This window comes from Parambassis ranga, chromosome 21 (genome assembly GCF_900634625.1).
Source record: "Parambassis ranga chromosome 21, fParRan2.1, whole genome shotgun sequence".
Classification (NCBI taxonomy): Eukaryota; Metazoa; Chordata; class Actinopteri; family Ambassidae; genus Parambassis; species Parambassis ranga.
The window spans coordinates 16933186-16956826 of record NC_041041.1 but is presented as its reverse complement, the minus strand read 5'-3'; the positions used below and the strand labels follow the sequence as shown (position 1 = coordinate 16956826).

General features: G+C 41.1%; 1 protein-coding gene across 1 annotated transcript; it reads left to right on the top strand.

The window, feature by feature from the left end:
- Window positions 1–4557: 4557 nt before the first annotated feature.
- LOC114426006 (insulin-like growth factor-binding protein 2-A) lies at window positions 4558–21412 on the top strand. Its single transcript, XM_028393090.1, has 4 exons — window positions 4558–5035; window positions 13393–13541; window positions 18706–18846; window positions 21206–21412. Exons 1-4 carry the CDS (start codon window positions 4672–4674, stop codon window positions 21362–21364), a joined length of 813 nt encoding a protein of 270 aa, XP_028248891.1. The 5' UTR covers window positions 4558–4671; the 3' UTR covers window positions 21365–21412.
- Window positions 21413–23641: the final 2229 nt, after the last annotated feature.

Below are 23641 nucleotides of genomic sequence, written 5' to 3'. Positions count from 1 at the left end.
CTTCCTTTCCCAGACTGAGCCTGCTGTTCCCATGCTACCCAAATGCATGTTCCACTAGCAGCCCCCCAGAGACACTTGAACTAAACCCTCGCTGTCAACAAGCCAACATGGTGGTACGTCACAAATATATACATGTATCTAAATATCTATATGAACTATGCAGCTCATGTTTTTTATTAGGGGTTTAAATGTGTGTGTGTGTGTGTGGGGGGGGGGGATTCTGTGGGGGTAAATATTTCTAGGTTATGAAACACACAAACAGAAAGACAAACATTCACGATCAGAAGCTGTGCACTGTTTCCAACCAACCTGAGCCTTTAATGTGAGGAGCAGAAATGTGTACTCTCACAAGCACATGGTCCTCATGTTAAAAGATCTTGTTACATCATATAGGCTCCATTAAGACTGATGAGGCAGGAAATGGAGCACTTAAGAAGCTTTCTGAGAATCATCAGATTTTTAGAACATCTTTATCAGTGGTGGCTGTCAGTAACCTCTGATGCTTGATATTAGATCTAGACAGTTAAATAACCATGCCATCATTTCAGAATGCAAGACATGGTTTCCTTAAGCCACAGTGAAAATCAGCGTCTCCATGGTAACACTATACTTCTTGATAATGGCTCACACAAGTGAAGGCTTTTTTTCTATTCTTTCTTAGAATTTCTTTTTAATTAAAAATGTACTTATGGCTCATATTCCATCTGACAATAAGTAAAGATGTCATCATCTGTCATCCTTTCTCTTACCTCATGACCAAGAAAATAACTGTACTTTACATAGCAGTTAGGTGAAGGTTGGTAAGTGCATTTAGAATGTTTGTAAATATAAGGGCTAGAGAGAGGCTTGTTACTGATGGAAGAAAACATTTACATATATACATGCAACAGGACATGCAACTGCTAAATGAGACGGTCAGGTCTGAAAAGGATTTCCTGTTTATCACAACACAATGCTCCTGTCGCTTAGCAACCTTGACATCTGAAGCTGATGTTCCAGCCTGTCACATTCTCTTGAAAGTATAGTCCAGTTGACACAATTGTTCTCGGATCCACCTGTGCAGTCTTCAGGAAGTTACTTATCTTCAAATGCGCCCCTTAATGGATTTACAGATGTTGCTAAGGAGGCAGCATGAAATGCTTTTACAGAGCTTTCTGAATGAGAATTCAGGTGAGAATTCTCTGGAGTTTAGACATCACACAGTTTATTTTCATCAATTGCTTACATAAAAAGATTAATAAGTCCAGTTTTTAACTGAATTACTATAAATATTTTTTTGGGATTTGTGGCTAACTAACATAAGCAATCCAAACGCAGGCCACAGCTGATGTTTAACAAGACGACGGTCCCGCTGCTATTAGAAGTAGAACCGTGCTGTAATTGTAGCACTGCAGTGGACAGAGCCAGGTATTCACAGGGTTCAGTGTGGTGCCAAACCTCTCATTACATACTCATTAAGGTGACCACTGGATACTGGCTGCAGATGATTCAGTCCCAGCTCTTCATGCTCGGCCACTGTTTGATCAAATTAAGGTTGGACAGAGTTCTGGTTCTTGCTCCAGGGCTGTTCTCTAAAGTAATTACAAGATATCCTGATACACACAGATCTGTCACCGAGCCTGTTCTCAGGGAGAACAGCTGTTTTCCCTGTGTTTTTAAATGCTGGTACTTTATTTTGATCTACACAGATTACGCCAAGCTGTATACTTTTGTTCTTAAAAAGTGATTGTTTCCTATCATATTCCGCCTAAACACAAACCTCGTTTTCACTCCTCTCCTTTGAATTATATTCATGACTGAGGAAAATGACTGACTGTGGAAAATGTGACCACCTCACTGTGGCATTCCATTTGTCTCGACTAAATGACTCTTTGAGACATGGATCTTTCAGGAGCCCAGTTAAAATATCTCTCAGCGCTGCCCTATCAGGTTGTTCCGCTTTAGTGTAAAATCCAACATTGTTCAGCCCATTCATTCGGCGTTGCTAGGCAGTGCGTACACATAATACAATCATAATGCATTCGTGGGAGTGGAGAAATGCTGAGGAGTGGTCATAGGAAAACATTTCCATAAACTGGAGGCATAATAGCGTAAGTGACAGAACAAACAGACACAGTTTGGTAAAAGCTCACTGAAAGACGATTCACGTGCCGTTTGGACGGTCTCTGATTTATAGTGATGGAAAATATCTTCTCAGGTAGATACATGAGCAGAATGAGGAAAGTAGGGGTGCATGATTCCTTGTTTAGAAGTGTATACAGGTTACACCTGTGTGTTACAGTCTGATCGGTCAGGGTCACAGGCCAAAGGTAGGTTTGGTTGACACTAGTACTGATTGTTCCTGACCACAAGAGGTCAGGAAAACTGCATCCTGTTTTGGGTCTCAGATATCGTGATAACAACTCATGGTGGATTGGAAAGGTGACCAGCCTACTAAGTTGCACAAAGTAGGAGTATTATGATGTAAACAACTGTGTAAAAGGAATTAGATAGTAAATGTAATGAAACATGGCTTTCACCTTGCTCCAACCTAACTGTTCCAGTGTCTCTAGCTTTAAATACAAAAACTAATAAAAGCCCTTCATGACATCACAAAGGGCTGCAAGCTGGAATAGACAGAAAAAGTGTATTTTTCATGTTAATATGCCACCTTTAAATTAAAGTCTGTAGCACAAATACATTTTGAGGACAGATGATAAATATCAGTCTACTATTCAACAGTTACAAAATAAGCTGACAGTGTTATGTCTGAAGGTAGTTAGCTTACTTAGAAATCTGGCTAAGCAAAAAGCTAACATTTTTAACCTAAAAGGTAATCTGTCTAATTCAAACAGAGATCCTCTATTCACATCCAACGAACAGACTGCCTCACCAGCCTTGTCGAGCCTGAGAGTGAAATTTCTTGTGATTTGCCAGTTGTTCAGTGGAACAAGTGTCTTCCATCAACATGCAGCTGCATACGTGGGTGGGGAGGAAATTGCAAGTGCCTTAAAATGCCAGTGGGGTGGAATTCATCCACTTCATGTTGGAGTATAGGCCAGAAAGTTGGAAATTTAATCACCGTGCAAACTAATGGTTTCACAGTCATCACATGCAGTACAGTGTGTCGTGCCATTATTATTATTATTTTTTTTTTACAACAAACTACAGGATAACCAAGGTTCACTTGCAACAAAACCATATAAAGCCTAATATGAGTTTCAAACAGAAATAAAGTACTGTGTGTTGTATATTACAGTGTTATAGCTTAGTGAACTCTTCTTCTCAGAACATAGGTATTAGCTAAGATCTTCACCCTCTGATCCTGCCAGCCCTCCTGGTGCACGGGCTGTTTCTGTTCTCTACACCGCTTCTGCTTCCAACACTGTCAAACTCACCTTGATTTAAAACTGCTGTTCTGTCACTGTCTTTTAGACCTATGTGTGTAGCCCTCTCACCTCATCTTAGGTTTGTGCATGGTGGCTTTCCTAATTTTAATTGTGCAGATACAAGCAGCAAGCAACCTTGTCACAGAGTCAGTGGATGTTTAGATTTTTTTGTACAAGTCAATAATGGATTTTCTCTTGTTTCTTCTTCCTCTCAGAATAGTGTAAAGTGAAGTGTGGTTTGTACTGATGCTTGATTGACTGATGCTGATTTTGGATCACTTGAGTATTTCACTGTCTGACAAACTACAAGGTGTAAAAATGCCTCTAAAATTTGACAAACCTTATCTCTTACATTTGAACATTAAAGCTGGTCATCCAGTTAGACACATTTATTTTTCCTCCGGGGTCCTATAGCTAACACTTTTTTCAGTCCAGCAACCTTATGTAAGTGGCAGAACCGGGCAAAGTGAGGAAAGATGGTTCTGACAGACATTACTTCATACACGCAGGCCAGTTAAGCCGAAGCGTGTTATACAGTAAGCTGCTCTGACTTCACGGTGGGGCAGCTCTGCAGGGCTGGAAATCTTAGCGTGCATCTTAGGGTCAATCAGAGAAAAGGAAATATCTTCCTCATGTAATAGGCGAGAAGTTTCCTGTTAGTCTGTGAGAGGTGCAACACACGCTTCATCATATGACTGAGTGTCGGTCTGTCATTACATCATATGTCACTATGTAATCACCACTCGTGCACTTAGTGCTCCTTATTAGGACTGACAGGAAAATCCTATAATCCTTAGTTTTCTTCTTCAATGAATGGGACACAGTTTAATATTAAATGTTAATATCACTTTTAATCATATTCTGCTTTATGCAGATTACATGTGACATTCACTATGTATAAACAGAATAAAAATCCATGTCCTTTATGACCTTTCTATTTTTTCGGAGGGGGAATTTTGTTTAACTTGAACTACTAACAAGCATCTTGCACAGGACTTGTTTTAATGTTTTAATCTCTGTACATATGTAGGTAACAGTTACAACGGGTGACAAGTAGGTGCTGTCTACCACAGCTGCACCTATTTACACATTTCTTGATTAACCAGGAGCTGAGTAAAATGAGGCAGTACAAAGATTTCTACTTCAACTCTCCTGGGTCAGCTGGTATCCTGAGAGCAGATAGGACCCTATCAATACCAGCATGTTTACCCAAACAGAGTGCACTGTCAGAGGATCCTGAGGTCCATCTTCCAAAGGTCATTTTTACCTTCAGTAGTGACTAATAGCCTCAGCCAACTTTATAATGATCACACATTTTACCTACGGCTTGCTGTTTGCATACTTTACTTTACCTAGTGTCTTACTTGGAGATTTGATCTTCCGATGCCCAAGATGCACCGCGGAGCGTCTGGCTGCGTGTCCCGAAGTCGCTGCAGTATGTACAGAGATAGTGCGGGAGCCCGGCTGTGGCTGCTGTCCAATGTGTGCAAGAATGGAGGGGGAGCTGTGCGGGGTCTACACGCCGAGGTGCTCCAGCAAACTGAGGTGCTACCCGGACAATGATGCGGAGGAGTTACCTTTGCAGCAGCTCATCCTAGGCTTAGGACGATGTGGACAAAAAGTGGACCTGGATGGCCCTGCAAGCGTGGATCACCAGTTAACAAATGGTAAAGAACATTAAAGCTGCACCTATCCACAAATTGGAATGTGGAATGTAAACAATACCAAGCCGATGCTAAAATCACTTAACACTGCAAGTGACTAGGGCTTTAGTAGAATGTTAGGGGCAACACATGACTCCAGAGGGGTCCTATTGCTTCATATGCTGATTGTGTTAGCAACGTATGGTCAGATGACCGTTGATTTATGCTTCCAGGCCATGATACTGCAACACCTAAGATTGTAAACAGAAAGGTGAGCAGTGATAATGGTGTTAGTGCTTGGTCTTAGGGTGCCTGTGTCTGTGTTAGGTGTGGTTTTAGTTGGTAGCCTCTCTGAGCTCTGTCATTAGTCTCTGGGCCTCTAGAAAGATCAGTCCAAAACTTGCCTTCAACTTGGCATCAAATATTAATCCTATGGGATTTGAGTCTGTATTGCTGCCTGTGGCCATAGGAGAAACTGCAGTTTTTGCCACAGTTGATTTCATTTCTCAGCCGCAGAGGTCCATCCAAACATTAAAAACATTCTGACGGCTCATGTCATTAATAATTAACATGATTCATTTCATTTAATCACAGCTTATTTTTGATTCCACTGACTCCCTATAAGTACAGTACCTTCACATTATGGTGCTGTGGCCGCCTAGCTCATAATGCAATCACAGCATGTTTTTAGGGTTAGGGGGAAATTATGTACAGACAATGAGTAATGAGGTAAGTAATGACAAACTCTATAGACTAAAAAAAACCTCACTGTCCCAATCAAAGTCATTGTTACTACTTCTAAGATCATGTGAGTCTAATATTCGACATGAGATGAAAGGAGGAACTTTAAATGGCCGCTCAAAGAAAAAAACAACTGGAAGGTTCACACAAAGTGTAGATCTGGTGTCTGTTACTGTACAACAGTTGTAATTTACAGGAGTGGGATACTTTTGCAACAATTTTTAAATGCTTGTACTTCTCTTTAGGATTACATTTTTTACTTTACACAGTAGATAATATCACATTCTTTTCAATTCAATTCTTTTGAGAAACTGCATACTTCAAGAGCACATTAATTACCTGTGCTAAAATGTCCAAGTAAACATGTTTAGAACGTGGTAGAATAAATATTCAGGACCCAGAGGTGAGTAAGGTGATGTTGCAGCAGCAGCCCTGGCATTACCCAAAGTTATAGACCTCTGAGTACACCCTACAAACAGCAGTGTGGTTAGGATCACATCCCAGATCTGTCAGTCGCGACTCACATTTTCCTTCCAAATGTCTCACATACTTTTATTACAATAAAATGATCCAACATCTCAGCAGAAATCAAAGACTAGGGCAAAAATAAAAAGAAAGATGGTTGTGTTTTTACTTCTTCACACTCCCATCAATCCTTTAACAACCACTCAGAGTCATCTGCTGTCCTTGGAAACAGGTTCATACTAGCTCCACCTGCAACAATAACATGCTATGATACAATGATACTATCTATCTATCTATCTATCTATCTATCTATCTATCTATCTATCTATCTATCTATCTATCTATCTATCTATCTATCTATCTATCTATCTATCTATCTATACTTTTACTTATAATGGAGTATTTGTATCGTGCTGTTGGAGCAGAGTACAGAATGTATAGGGTCTGTGTAAGCATGTTTTGTAGATTGAATGACTGAAGTGCTGCCAAATGCATTCCATACTGTAATTTAATGCAAACCATTCTCAGTTTTCATCTTTATTAATCAATTTTCTCACATGTGCCAGCATCACCCAGTCAGCTAGTTTTGACCTGCCATCATACCTGGGCTTGGTGTTAACACAGAACAAGAAGAGAACTTGAGTACTTGGGTCGACACTACACTTTCACTGCAGGACTCTTTTTAAAGTCTTACAAAAAAAAAAACACAGCACGGACTTCAAACGTGTTCGATAGCAGGAACTCCACAAGATAAATGACTGCAGGGACACAGAAATGTCAGCCTCTGCTCTACCACATTACAGTTATTAGGGACACGGGGTCACTATTGATTCCAGAAAATGAATGTTGACATATGCAATGTATTTGGCAGGCAGCGGCCAGACCCACATCTGTGAGCACAAACAAGCAGAGTCCCTGTGATGAACTCGTAACATGTCTGTAACCCACATATCCCCAGCGCTCTTGTACTAGGAGTGTCTCAGTATGATGGGAGCTATTGTTTATTATACTGGGAGGTCATTTAATTCAGTTTTAGCATTCAGTTGATATGGAAGGTGTGTACTAAAGAGACTTGACTTTTGGGCCTGTTGGGGAAGATCTCCATGGCAGCAGGTGCAATCTAATTACTCAATATGTTCTCTTTTGTATATGTTTACACACTCTTAGGAACTATTTTCAGATAATAAACCACAGAGCAGAGGTCATTATTCTCTCATATGAATCTTCTTTGATGGGACACAGTAATAAAAACAATGCCAATTCCAGGCCTTGTGACTTCAGTTAGACGTGTCGGACCGGTCCAGGCTCTCTTCTGGTGATTTACCATCTTTGGAGATTTCAAATGCAAAGCTGAAAATGAGCATAATTTGAGGCTGCGGTTTGCCCTCAGTTCACTGTGTCAAGTTTGACTTTTTTGAGAATAAGTAACTGCCGGCTATCAGATGTCAACATCTGTCTTCTGTGTTCCCATCAAACTGCTCATTTCAGGGTCGTTTCCTGCCGTCGGTTGAGGTTAAAATCTCACTTCCAAATAACCACGCAGCTGCTCATATGAAAAGTGAATAGAGATCTTGCATTGTTATGTGCTTATTTAATGCGATCCAGAGTGCAAAAAGGCCACATCTTCGCCAAGCTGAAGTAAACAGCGTGATCACCTGAGTAAACAGCGCAGAGTTCAAATAAACCACTCGTGCACACTTCATATCCCTGTTTTACATATTTACACAGCTTATGTCATAAAGCGACATGTGCTGCAGGTCTTTTCTGCAAATTTCCACATTGTAAAGGTTACAGAAAACAGCAGCTCTGTTGTTTTAAATTCTTCCCATCTGAAAAGAGGATTGTATTAGAAATTGCACATCATCCAAAGTGTTCCCATTTGAGCTATTTTATGCAATAAAATTCCACTCAGGAACCAAATAATGGAACACAAAGGTTTTAGGGATTTGTTTAAATGCAGGTAGAAGGTACTGGAGTCATGGACAGGAGCAGAGCATCTGTAGCACAACAATAACAGACATTGTGCCGTATTCATGTAGGAAGGATCTGTTGGGCAAATGATACTTTGCAAGACACTGAAACTTAATAACTTGCTGTCAGTAGTTTGGGAATTTGTGAGACGACTTAATAATCCCTGTCAGTCAATGTATTTGGCTTCAGCTAAATCTGCATCATCAAATCCTGCTACCATCTGATATATGAGCTGAAAAAGTAATGTATGTATGAACACTGATACAATGTTGACTTGGAGGGTTAGGGAGAGGGGAAAGTCGAATTGCATTCCTGGAAAACAAAACACAGATAATAATCTTCTCCCAGAGATGTTTAAAATTACTTCCTGTTTTATTTTTGACATTATACCCAGTCATACACAGCGGGGCGATGGTGTCACTCCCACCATGGGAGCCCCTGAAAAAGCAAATTTAGTTGTTGCCGTAGGACTAACAGGGCATGGTGTTATGCACACAAGAGTCTTATCACACTGTGCACTTCAGCACCCTGTACAAACCCCTCACTGATGTCCATTTAACGTGTGTTTATTCCTCTCTCCGTTCTTGTGTTGTCAGTGGTCTAAGGCTGCCCTTGCTGCCCTGGAGGTGATCCTCTGCTGAGACTTGCTCTCTCTCTCTCTCTCTCTTTCTCTCACACTGTCAGCTCTTTAATTATTCTATGTAGATTTGCACAGTGTGTGTGAAAAGGTGAAGCTAATCTCTATGGATGGACTGTCAACAATCTGAAAAAGATTAACTGAGTCGCAAAAACATTTGTACTCATCTGACACAGGATGAAGCCAATTCCAGTTTAAGTCTTCTAATCTTTTTTGGATTAGGTGTAAAGGAGTCAGATGACTGCATGACAAAATTATTTTGCACAGCCATGACACTAATGAGACAGACCAGGTCCAGAGTATTAGGAATAAAGAGCAGGGGCCTGGGTTGACAGTCCACTGCACAGCTCCTGGCTGTGTGCCTTCCATGGCCTATTGAATCAAGGAATGGGTTTGAGGCTTTCTGATGTTCATGTTGGTAGTTTTAGTAACTGCTGCATAGAGCAGATAAGTACAGCACAGCCAGAGGTAGCAACAAGCCAACTATTGCAGTGACCAGAAGAAGTTTTTTTAATTGAGGTTAAGTGCAATCAGACCGTCTTTAACGGACTCTACTGCCGTTTTTTCCTCACTCAGGTGGGGTGAAGATGTCACATTACATCATATGTAAACTGGAAATCGAGTCCACAAATCTGTTGCTATAGTTCGAAGAATATGAGCCCATCAGCGTTTGACTAGTGTCATTTTAGCACAGACAGGAGTAAGTCGAGTAGCCAGGACAGGTAGCCCACAGGTCCGAGTTGTGAGTAAAATTTGAACATGTTGACGCGGCATGACATTTGGCTTGCTGACACGGGTTGGTCAATTTCACTAGCTAAGTTAGCAAGGACAGCCTCTCCTGCCAAACACTAAAGAGTGTGTGTAACCTGTTGCTATTTCATGATACAACCCATTTAAGACAATGTATCCTTCTATTGCCAGAGTAAGTGACTACAAATGATGTTTCACAGATTAAAAAAAACAAATCACATTAAAAGAACAGCGTGACGTTCTAGTCGTCTACCATCTTGATTATCTTTTACAGAAATAGCCTTCTCTTCTTCTCTGTTTAATTCATGTTCAGAAATCACATCCTGCAACATACCTAGAGAAGATTGAAGCAAGGCGTCTGGACTTGTAGAGTTTTCTTGAAGACGTTTCACTGCTCAACCAAGCAGCTTCATCAGTTCTTCATCAATTTACAGTCACAGCACCATTCAACATTTAATTGGTTGTGTTGAAACCTCAGTTTTGATTGGTCAGTTGTGCCAATTTGTAGTCTGCTATTGCAGAAAACACACTGTTGCTATTTAGAATAGACCGTTGCCAGGGACAGGGTGTCAATCACTGGGGAGAATCACATTCTGCTAAAGTAGGCCAGTAAATATTTAATATTTTGTGCAAAATGATTGATTTTATTAGTATTTCTTACATTATATTTTTTCTTTTTAATGGAAAAGGGTGCGGGTGCCACACTTGTCTTTGGCCACATAAAGACCTAAGGTTAAATGATCAAATCATATTTGCTACAGTGTGTCAGTACACAACTCATGAATTCCATTATCCAGCTGAGCACACAGTTGTTGGATCATAATCATAAACAGTGGAAGAATCTCTCACATGGGAAGCCTCTGCAAAACACATCAAGAAAGAGCTTGAAATTTGTAATTGATGTCCGCTGTCAGAAACATATAAAAACATTTTGAAACAACACTGACAGTTTTTCTTTCCCTTCAGACGTGTTGAGTCTGCGTTGCTATGAGTGTATCAAAGGTGGATGTGGCAGGAATGCTGAATTGTGGTGATGTGGTGTAAATATAGACAGCTTGTGTTTAGGGCACTGTTTTCTATAGGAACCCATGACAGCATATTCCAAGGAGAAAAAAACAGGTCTTTAGCCAACAGCTGTCATGTAAGCACTGTGTTGTTGATTTTGCGTTCAGTGCCATAGAAACTACCTGTCTCGAGCTGTTGGGAGTGTTGGCTTTGGGTTTGCCTTTAAGCAATGCTTTCATAGCACAGAATGACTAATGTCTATTCAGAGTTGCTTAGCATTAATGTATTTGCCCTGTTATCATATACACTGAAGCTCGTCTCAAACACTGGGTTTCAACGGCCAAGAAAGTGGCCTTGCAGCCCTTTAAACCAGTGTAAATGGTTCTTCTTAAGGCCTGACCACTTCAAAGGCTTCACAGCTGGCAAAAGTACAAAAAGCAACAGAATAATGAAGATCCCCCTTCAAACCCTTTATGGTTTGCTAGTTCTTTCAACTCCTGATGGTGCTCTGCTTCTCTGTGGCTGTGTGTGTCATCTTAACCAGTGAAGTCGCCTTTGTAGTTGTAAGAGGGAAACTTTTGGCGCTTCTGCAGTGTTTGTCAGACTAAAAAGGCCAAAGGGTCAAAGTGTGTGAAGCTGTGGTGCTAAAAGACAGCAAGTACAGATTCTTTTTTCACCTCATTACACAGCTGTGGATCCTGGATTCTGATTGGGTGATCATGGCATTCTGTTGTACACTACTGGTGACAAATAACCTCATGTTGCATAAAACCACTGCTATGCTAAACAGATCATTGCTATGTAGAACAACCTGTTGCATTGTCAGACAGACTATGTAGACCAGACTGTTGCTATGTAGAACAGACCATAACTAAATAAACAGATTACTGTTATGTAGAACTGATCATTGCTGCGTAGGATAAATCGTTGCACTGCAGAATGGACCACTGCTATGCTTATGTACTCTTGGACAGACCATTGCTATGTACAGGAGACTGCTGCTATGCAGAATAGACTGTTGTTATGTAGAACAGACCACACATCATTTTAACAGATCCCTGCTATGTAAAACAGACTGTTATGTACTTTTGAAAAGACCATTGCTTCATACAGCATACTGTTGCTATGTAGAAGACTGTTTCTATGCACTGCAGAACTGTCCGTTGCAATGTAGAACACAACATTTTAGAAGAGACTGTTGCTGTGTCCTTTGTAGAACAAACTGCTGTTGTTTAGAACTGTTGCTTTGTGCTGTAGGACATTGGCACTGAGAAGACACAACAAGCTGCTGAGGGAGTTCTGAGGAAGCTAGCAAGTAGCAGTTAACATGTCAATAGATGATCCTGGCCAATTTTTTTATACCTACAAGTCAGTGCTTGCGGAAAGCATCTATTTTGACACACTACTCGATTTGACTCACTACAATGAAAAATGAAGAAGCTATTTTTCTTCAGCTTCTAGAATCTTTGTTTTTATTTAACAAATAAAGAAAAGAATGTGAAGGGGAGCAACAGCTGGGTGCCTTAACTCAACATTTAATTCGTGGACAAGAATAACTCATTTTTACACGTCAAATGAAATGACAAAAAACTTTGTGGACAGAAATAAACCAAAGATTCAACGTGATGAAGCTTCACATACTTTTCACACCTGGCAGAGCATGCATCAGCACACTCGTGCACAGACACATGTGAACACATTCAGAAACATTCAGACAGTGCCACAGCATGTGTAAGCAGACTTGAAGGTTGGGGGGCCTATCCCACTCAGCTGTGATTTACAGCCTCAGAGTTCTGTTTCAGCACTAATTACACACACACACACACACACACACACCCTCTAGCGGGTATGCTAGGGACCAAAAAAAAGTCCTTACTCAGCATGAAAAGCCTTCATCAGATGTGCATCCTTACGAGTCTGGACTCACCTCCGCTGACTACCAGTGGAGTTTTTTTATTTCACTGCTTTTGTCTCAGACTTTCTGTTGAAATGTTCTGCTATGACTGCTATGTTAAGAAATGTCTATATAGCCTTAACCCCTACATGTGTTTCACCACTACAGCCATCAGGAGCACAAGCTCATTCTGGTTTCAAGACTTAATTTGCCATTATGCTTTGTGTCTGTTCTGAATTACCCTTTTAGCTCATTGTTTGATCAGCATAACAGGCAGCAGGAAAACTCTCACAGTGCAAACTGTTGTAACCCCAGTGTTATAAATGTGATGGATGGTGTGCTTTGCCATTTCATGGAAAGAAAAGATCTTAGCAAGCTCTGTCTAAACTGTCGCCATGGTAATTACAGCCATTGCAACGCCTGACTGTCCAGCATAGAATTAGTCACATGAGGTATGAGGGACACAGGATGCCTGGAGGACACAGAATCACTTTGTCTTCTAATTCCAGGATTAAGACCACTTGTAAAAGAGCCTGTTATTAGAAGAAATGCTTGCTTACAATAGCAGCTTATGATTAAAGAATAGATAAACGTAGATGAATGTGAGTGTTTTAGAAAGCAGACGTGTGTGTGTGTATGTGTATGTGTTTGTGTGTGTGTGACATCTGCCCATTAAACACATTCCTAGAAGAAGGACAGAGATGGCTTTCATGCTTAGCCATTACTCAGAAGAAGGATTTCCAAGAACCTACCAAGTATTGAATGTTACACTGGGATTAAAACCAGAGAGGTCCAATGAGCTTTGACAGTTGATCCAAACGTGAAGCCTGTTTCCAAGAAGCACCCAGGAACAGTTTTTGGACATATGCTTTAGATTTACCGCATGTCTAAGTTGCTTTGTGTGTTTATTTGTTGCAGAGGTGCATGGAACTGAGAGTCCACTTACCAGGAGGCCCATAGATGCTTGGTTTTGGCAGGAGTCTGCCAGGAAACAGCACCTGAATGAGCGCAAAACCAAGATGAAGACCAATCAGCTGGAGGATGCTCGAACTCCAAAAGTGACTCAGGTAATTAACTCACATTTTATACCTACAATGCATCATCTACATAACTCACGTTCCTAAAAAAGCAGGTCATCACTGTTACAACATACCATAGGCTATATGGTATGTTGTAACAGTGATGACCTGCTGGGCTAGGAGACAATGCCAACACCAAAAGCTGTAGCTTGTTGAGCGGCCACTTGAGGCAGGCTTCAAATACATGACCCCCATGTTGAAACTTTGCAGCAGAAGTATACATGTTTACAGTCTGTCATGTGGGCACCTCCTAAGTGTGTAAAAATGGACAAACCTTTTGTGACATGATCTTCATGTGAAGGGAACTCGCAAAGTAAGAATTTCATTGCTCAGTGTAACTGTAAAGTGCTGTGTTTAGTTTCTGAGGAGCTTAGGCTTAGGTGGTCAATATCTTACCAGTGGACAAAGAGGTCAAGCAGGAGTTAAGCTGAGGTGGTCATGTAAGCAGACCACACCCCTCTGACAGTGTGCATTAAGCCTTAATAATATTAAAAAATGTGTGATTTTTATAAAAATCCAAAGCATATTTTGTACCCGGCTTGAACATTTTTGGAGCCCGTCTGAAATAGCCACTCAAAAAAAATGACATTTTTATGCAGTTAATGTTCTGCCCACGGAGGCATCTTGGCATCTCAGATCTGCTGCTTCCACTGGTTCATGCTTGATCGCTTTATAGCAGCAGACTAAATAGGAATTAGACAGAGTTTGTAGCCTCCCACGTAGTTCAACAATATCACTGGTTCATCCATTTTCATTTCCAGTCTGCAAAGCTACAAAGTTGGTGTTATTTCTTCAGCAGCACCTATCCTTTGTGTTGGTACACTGTAGTTGTTCACAGCAGGCTGCAGTGGATTTTTTAAATCTACCCATCACAAACTTGCAGAAACACAAATCAATTAATGTGTGAACAATAATGTCTGGTATGTAGTGCCCTCCACTGGGCACACTCAATCAGATGCACACACACACACGCACACACAGAAGGGGTTCCTGGTTCAAATCTGACTAGGGTCTTTTCATTGTCCCCACCCCGGGCCTGCCTGGGTTTTCTCATTGTACACTGGCTTCTTCCCACATTCCAAAGACGTGCATGTTAAGATGTAATTGGAGACTCTAAATTGACCATAGGTATGAGTGTGGATGGATGGATGTATTTCACTGTAGCACATCCATTATGTTGAAATATTATTATCAAACAGTACTTTCTATACCTCAGTGCATTTATTGGTGCATCTTCTATTATGCTCATGAACATGGCTGCATCTTAGTTCCAATAGCTCCCCATGAAGAGCATTGTTATTATAAAAGGTGATATTGTTTTCCTGTCTGCGGTGGAATGTGTGTTGGCAGTTAAAGCCAATCTGTAATCCCCACCCCCTTCTTCTATTCTTTAGCATTCACTCAACATTTCACAGTCTCAAAACACCACAGTGCAAAAAATAAACAATTCCTGGAAAATCCTCAGAGGGGTGGCAAACGGGCACACAGATTCTGTTTCATGTAAATGAGCTTGGGCCCGGGAGCTGTGCATGTTGAGGCCCATATGTATACGTCTCAATGAGGTGAACAATGATATGCATTTGCTCATTTTCTCCCTCACTTAACTCATTCGCTTGCGGCAAAACAAAAGAGAAAAGAGAGTTGTGCAGCTGGTCAAGGGAAGGGGCTTCAGACGGCTGGTGTCAAGCATGGCTGCACTGTGATGCGGGTGGTTATGTGAGGTCATGTAAACAACATGCAGACACTGTTGTCAGAGGTGATGTCATACCATATTTGGCTTGACGTGTATATACAGTGGGCACAGACAGTATTCAGACCCCCTTACATTTTTCCCTCTTTGTTATATTGCAGCTATTTGCATAAATCATTTAAGTTCATTTTTTCCTCATTAATGTACACACAGCACCCCATATTGACAGAAAAACATGGCATTGTTGACATTTTTGCAGATTTATTAAAAAAGAAAAAGTGAAACATCACATGGTCCTAAGTATTCAGAGCCTTTTCTGTGACACTCATATATTGAACTCAGGTGCGTCCTTTTCCTCTGATCATCCTTGAGTTGGTTCTACACCTTCATTTGAGTCCAGCTGTATTTGGTGCTACTGATTGGACTTGATCAGGAAAGCCACACACCTGTCTATATACAGCTCACAGTGCATGTTAGAGCGAATGAGGATCATGAGGTCAAAGGAACTGCGGCTGAGCTCCAGAGATGCAGTCGGGAGATGGGAGAAAGTTGTTGAAAGTCAACCATCACTGCAGCCCTCCACCAGTCGGGGCTTTATGGCAGTGGCCCGATGGAAGCCTCTCTTCAGTGCAAGACACATGAAAGCCTGCATGGAGTTTACTAAAAACACACACTGAAGGACTCAGAGATGGTGAGAAATAAGATTCTGTGTTCTGATGAGATAGAACCTTTTGGCCTTTATTCTAAGCAGTATGTGTGGAGAAAACCAGGCACTGTTCATCACCTGTCCAATAAAGTCCCAAGAGTAAAGCATGGTGGTGGCAGCATCATGTTGTGGGGGTGTTTTTCAGCTGCAGGGACAGGACGACTGGTTGCAATCGAGGTAATGTGGCAAATATCCTGGACACAAACGTTCTCCAGAAGGCTCAGGACCTCAGACTGGGCCGAAGGTTTTCCTTCCAACAAGACAATCACACAGCTCACAGCTAAAATAACGGAGTGGCTTAACAACTCCATGACTGTTCTTGATTGGCCTAGTCAGAGCCATGACTTAATCCCAATTGAGCATCTCTGGAGAGACTAAAATGGCTGTCCACCAACATTTACCATCCAACCTGATAGAACTAGGGAGAATCTGCAAGGAGGAATGGCAGAGGATCCTCAAGTCCAGGTGTGGAAAAACTTGTTGCATCTTTCCCCAAAAGAATCATGGCTGTATTAGATCCAAAACAATTCAGTGTTTTTCTGTCAATATTGGGAGCTGTGTGTACATTAAAGGGGTCTGAATACTTTCCATACCCACTGTACAAGTCATTATTTAACACTACCTGTGCAGCAGATTATTCCTGCAGCAGCGATCAAATACATTAAAATCCTGCACATATAGCTAAGATGTTTCAATAAATGGAATCAGAATGGAGCATCTGAATTTTTTAATAGGATTTTTACCATTACATTCTGTAGACTGATTAAATTAACGACAACAACAACAACACCAATCTGGACTGGAGTTGATGACAAGAGGCTAGATTGTCAATGAAATTATATTCACCATATTTTACCATGCAGAACTGAGAAAGCCACGTGGGATGCAACGTCTTCAGAAAAAAACTCCATGAGTCCAGATGCCTTGATTTTAACCCTTGGACATGTTCACTAAGTTGAAGACTTACAGGTGAAGAAATATTCATACGCCCCACTATAAAAAATGTCATTCTTTTTCAAACAGTCCTCACATTCTGTTTAATAGAGCAAACAAATTTTAACAAAACATTTTCAAACAATTGTCAATAGTCAACTGTGTATTTGTTTAATAATAGTCTTATGTCAGTCCTAAGCTCCTGGCATGGATCCTGGTCTTTAGAACACGCCACAAATTTTTAGCCAGATTTAAGTCAGGGTCTTCTTTGTTCATGATTCTTGACAAGGTTCCAGTTCCAGATGTACTGGAGCGTCCCCACAGCATTGTACTGCCACCACCATGTTTGACTGTGTGAACCACGTTCTTTATGTTATACAGCTCTCCTTTCTTTCTCCAAACAAAAGCAACGAGCAAAGAGCAAAGAGCTCTGGTTTTGTTTCGTCTGACCAAAGGAAACACTTCCAATATGTGTAATCTTCCTCCAGGTTGTTCCTAGCATACTTCAATGCCGATTCCTGTCCACAACTCTAGCGACTGTCTTCACAACACTTAAATTGCTGACTGGAGTGAATATTTATCAATGTCTTGGCAAATGTTTTGGACTCTGTAGACACATCTGTCACTAGTTTCCTTTCCAGAACCTTCTAGTCTTTTTCTGCACTGTTTGACCCTTTTTGAACTTCTTGATAAAACCACGCTAGTCCCTCAAACTTAAATCTTTCTGCTGCTTTGTAGGCATTAATATTCAATTTGTATCAGGTCTAAACTGGCCTTTCTTTCACTTCTGCCATATAGTGCTTTTACAAGTGCTTAGGCAAAACATTACTCATTACTGTGTGTGTGTATGTGTGTGTTTACTGCAAGATACCAATCCTTACTTTTAAGTTCCAATCAAATGCTTACAGGAGGTGGTAGAAAGTCTCAGATGAGCACATTGCACAGCAGCTCCACGGCTGTGTGTGTGAGTTAGAGACAAATCTTTTTAAGTGCTTCCTAAACACAGAAAAGTGCAGTCGTGGTACGAGTTGATGGTATCCTAATGCAAAGTGTCCTCAGCCTTTTCTCTGCAGTACTTTTTACCTGCACATGGGGGCATTTTAAGACAGAAAATCAAACTATTCTTCGATATGTGGGACAAGAGGGCAGCACTGAAACTGGAGGCTGCGTGTTCTGACACGTGACTGCATGTCTGTGATACAGAGTGTGAAAGAGAGACCTAGAGAGAGAGAGAAAGAGTTCTTTACATCCATATGTACAGATGCCTGATAATGTTGGTGGCAGCCTGCGCCTCCTGCTGCACTTCTCTCTCATCCTCAGCCAGCTAATCATAAGACTGGACTGCTTTGATCCCACAGGCAGACTGATACCCTTTGTGTGCGCAGTGTTACTGTAGCACACTTCAGTAAAAGTGCATACTCCACTAGGAATAGTGTGCACCGTTTTTATGCATGAACGTTTGTCTGCACGGGTTTGAGTATGTGTGTGTGTGTGGCCACGGCCACCAGCTAAGTTAAGCAGTCTAGCCACTCATGTTCCACTCCACCAGACTCACCATCAATAATATTGGCTGAACCCGCTGCTTGCCTGACTGCACCTCATAAAAATGTTAGCAATAAATGTGTATATTTGTGACATTTTTATAAGAGACACACAAGTATTTTATTTCGCCATTGTTTTTCTTGGACAGAACACATTCTTTGGCCTGCATGTTGAGTCAAATGTAATTTCTCTCTCCTGTCTTCTGTGTTCGTCTGTTCCCTATGGTGGGTTAATATTATTGCTACTCTTGGTACTAATGTATTCGTCCTTCATCATTTCAGAGTGCCTGTCAGCAGGAGCTGGACAGAGTCTTAGAAGAGATCTCCAAAATGACCTCTGAGGATAACAGGGGCCCGCTGGAGAACCTGTATGGGCTCAAGTTTCCAAACTGTGACAGATATGGACTCTACAACCTCAAACAGGTGAGCAGAGTGCTCGCCTCACATCACACTGTCTGACAGAGAACTGTGGTTAGGAGAATCCACAGGCAGCCCCAGCAATGACTCGCCTGTGGTGACCGGTTTTAACACTTAAGCTCGGTTGTGTTTTAACATGTTTTTAAAGGGGGTTTACAGCATGAAAACTTACAAGATTAAAGACAATGCTTACAAAAGGGGAGTCATAAGTGGAAGGAAAATTCCCCCAGTCACAGGATGACCTGCCCAACAGCACAAAAGGAGAGTGTTGGGTTGTTTACTGCTTTGCTAGTGGGTTGGAATCCTTGTTGTTGCTCAGAATGAATCACACAGATTAGCATGATGTCCTCCCTTTAATAGTAAAGGTCAGCTCCAGTGTGACATTCACTGCTCTGCTGTAAGGATGAGATGTTAGAATCCCCTCCCCCAAAAAACAAAAAACAGACTAATGACTATTATTTCCAAGGAGACAGCTAACCCTAACCTGAGGTCTTCAAACTTAGTTTAAGGAGCTATATTTGGCCACAGGTCACTTTCACCCAAAGAGGCCTTCTAGTATGTGTATTGGTGATGTCCAAATACAGTATGTTCTTAAGGAAATTGTTTATAAAGTGACGCACATCTAAAAATCTATAAACAGTGTTTGAGAACCGCGTGTTGTTTGACTGAATTTGGCACCTGATCCTGTATTTCAGCCACTGGAAAAAAAAAACATCTCTCCTTGTTATACACTCATTTATTCAGATTCAGATGATGGATCATTCATATCACATCTACTGTAAACTCATTAGTCACGTACGTTGTAAAATGAAGCGTGAATCACGCAGCAGGAAACGGCTGCTCTGAGTGGGAGAAGAAAACTTTCACAAATGTCACAATAGGCGGCCACACCCACAACCGCTGCTGTCACTGCAGGTGTTTTCCATCCGCTGTCAGAAGGCAAAAACACCTGCAGTGACATCACTGCGGCCGCGGTTCCAACATGTTTGAAGGATTGGACCCGTAGAGAGCAGTTCTGTGGGATTCACTGCTGACTTACTGTTTCGTGGTGAACTGTAACACAAGAGAGGCTCAAGTGGTTGCAGATGTGATGGAGACCACTGGCTTTGATGATGGAGAAGGCTTCTGTGATGATCACTATCAATGGAGATGATTGTGCCTACATGTGTAAAGCATTTAAGTTTGATCTTTCATTTTTCCTCCTTTGCTTTTCACCTTACAAACATATTATGTTGTGTGTATCTATCTTGGATTTCCCCTCTCTTTTTCTTTCATATTCTGACACACACGCACACTTGTCTTCTTTACCACCCCCTCACTTCTGCCACCTCACCGAACACACTCTTTTTTCATAAACTCACACACACACACACACACACACAAATGAATGGTGGGATGTTGTCGTTGTGAATGAGGCAACAAGCTTCTGAGCTTGAGGTTACAAGGCAATAAAAGTGTTTGGCGTACTCCATGGGAAGACTTTTGTTAAGCTGAGGAAGGAACTGTGCTTCCGACAGGGGGCTTGAATTCTGCTCATTCATAGAAATCAGACAGGAGGAGGACAAACAAGGTCACATATCCAGTGTTTTCTTACGAGGATAGTAGAGCAGAAAAGAAGATTTGAATAGGCGCCACCGTTTCCTAAAGCAGGGCTCTCAGCCACTCGGCCAATTTTCGTCACCGGTCACAAACAACAGCATTGTTTCAGACTGGAGTCCTCTGTTCCCAGGGAGGAACACTGTACCTCTTCAACACTCTTGCTCCCTTTTTTGAGTTGTCCCTCCTTGTTGTGCGGTAATTACTGTAACTGTCACTTCTTTTTGCTATTTCTCAAAAATAGTGGAAAGTCTTTTCTTCCCACCCCCCCAGCCTGTCATTCTTTTCGCCGTACTCTCCTCGGCCGCCCCTCGTGCGTGGCGTAAACTGTGTCCCCTCCAATTACGACCTCATTTCTGAGTAGAGGGGGGGGGGGGTGTTGGCGGGGGGCTCTGCGGGGGGGACTGTTCCACTGGCATGCCTCTGTGTGTGTGTGTGTTTGTGTTTGATGACATGTGTGTATGGGTTGTGGGTTGTGGGTTGTGTGTTGGGGGCATGACCCAAAGACGGGCTGCTATTGGGTGAGTGTCATCCCACCCGAACCAAGGCCCACTCTCATCCAATGCCCCCCCCAACACCACCACCACCCTCCTCTTTCCCTCCCTCCATCGATAGAAGACAAACACACACACAAATCTCTAGCCGCCGTATGCCATGCTTCATTAACGCATCCCCTGCTTCCCACTGTGCATCCTTACCCCCATCCTTCTCTTTTTTTCCAGTGTTTTGCAACTTGTCTAGTTTGTGTTTTTCTTCTCTCCTTTTTTAGTGCAACATGTCCTCCCACGGCCAGAGGGGTGAGTGTTGGTGTGTTGATCCCTTAACTGGCGTTCAGATACCAGAGACGCCTAGAGTCAGAGGGGATCCCAACTGTAACCGGTTTCAGGAGGAGCTCAGAGTGGTGCCCACTGCAGGAGCGTCTCAGTAGGAAAGAGCTGAGTTTCCTTCAAATTCACTTTTTTTAATAATGGAATGATTAAGAAAGAATTAGTCCACATTTATTTGGACCAGATATTTTTAATCTGCAGTGTGTATCATGGCAAGATCACATGGTAAACAACATGTTTACTACTTAATTGATTTGTTTCCACATGGGGACAAACAGATTGACCTAAAGCTGCCCATTCCAGGAACCACTTACATGAATGTGACTTTAATGTGGAGTCTAATATTTTCCTTTACTTGACTCCTTTTGATAAAGCATCTTTTTGATCAATGTTACTTAAACATGTTGATTAGTGCAGCTGTAAGGCCCAACTTACTTAAAGAGACGGTATGAAATCAAATCATATTTGTTCTTTTGCATCATAAATGATACAAATCTTTTTTTTATTTTATTTTTTGTGAGCACCGCTGCACTGTCAGCACCACATGAGTGCCATGTAGGCCCAAAACCAATGTAACACAACTGAACACACAGTCACGACATCTCTTAACAGACATCATGTCTGACTCAAGAAAGATGTCGGCTGTGAGTTTGTTTTTATATATATAAAACAGAAAAAAACACATATTTGATTTTGGATGATCCATTGACTGTTACAAGCTTGTGCTTTTGTTAAGGGTGACAATGTAACATCTATTCTGGTGCTAGAGATAGCAGCTGCTCCTTAGAATAATATGGCTTTTGTTTTTATAATACTTTGCAAGCAGATAATTAAAAGTTTTATCAAATGCACACCTTGTGACATTTTCATGTTTGTTTCAGTTAGAAATGCACAAATGAAATGTTCTGAGATTGACTGCATTCAACATTCTTACAAAAAAAGTCATTAACTCTGAATGTAAAGTCCTGATGCTATTCAGGTGTTCCTACAAACCTACACAACATAGTTTGGTTAACAGCAGTTTTCCTATAAATACACACAGTGAGTTAAAGTGTCACTTGGTAAAAAAAATGCATTTTCAGTAATACTTTAAAGGCTGAAAACTTTTGAAAAAAGCCTGTACAGTTTCAATGTTCCTGCAGTGCCCCTGTGTGTGTGTGTGTGTGTTGCTTGGGTTACAAATGAAGTGTTGACATGTGGAGGATTAGGATGGGGGGCTGACACTGACAAATGGGTTACAAAGTGGGTAAGGTTGTCTATGAATAAACCAACAAGCCCTGAGTGGACTGCTGTTTCGGGGCATGCTATACTATGTCAAACATGGAAAACAAGGCCATCGCTTAGTAGGGAACTTTTTGCCAATCTTTTGGACTACCGTTGTTTGTTATCTGTTTCCACTTTTTTAAACATACTGTACTCTATCAGGTTTTTTCAATATGGCCTGTTAAGAGTTAAAGCCTAAACCCTGAAACATCTGACTTACCTGTCACGCTGGACCCTTACAAGAAAAATGAACTCATGAAATGTTGGTGAACGTAACCATTGTGGGTGTGTATTAAACATCAGTATCTACGAAGTTGAGTTGTTCCAGTATCAACAAAGATAAATTGATTATTTTGATTATTAATTTAATAGATAGTTTAGGTTTTTGTTTTTCAACTTCGTTGGACGTACCTTTTCCATCATATTTCTATGTATAATGTAAATATGCATTTAAACTGTTTATAGGAGCTGTTTTAGGCCATTTTTCAGGTAGACAGCTTTAGGTCATTTGTTTAGATGATTTCTGGATATGTTTATCTATTCTTGTTTGTCTAGTTGTATTAAACAAGATTTTCCTTGTTTTTATACAATACTACAATTCTATTTTGAAAAAATGGCAAAAAAGACATATTTTGCTGTGGCCAAAAATGGGCCAATGTTTTTAATGCTTTACAATCATAATTCTTCGTCAAGCAAAAATAAACTTGGACATAGTTTAGTCACATGGCCGAAGTTGGCCAAAAATGCTGTCAGACATGCAGGGTCACGTATTTTGCCTGTTTTTGGCCATTTTTTGAATAGACAGAGTTCTCTGGACTGAGTGTACCATATAAGATGTTTTTTTTCATACTTTACTATTAAGATTCTATTAAAATACAAAACAGGCCATAGCCGCCAACCCTGCCCTAAGTTCTCAACTATTGGTAGTTGACTTTATAACAGTATAGTATATCTTTTTCAATTTCCCCATTGTGGGACAAATAAAGGTTTTCTTAATCTTAAAACTGTAGTTTATAAAACAGTCAACAATGTACAGTAATGTTTTCTTTTTTCAACTTTCCTGGACACATAAGGTGTTTTTTTATTCTGTATAAAATAGAAAAAAGGCCTTAGTT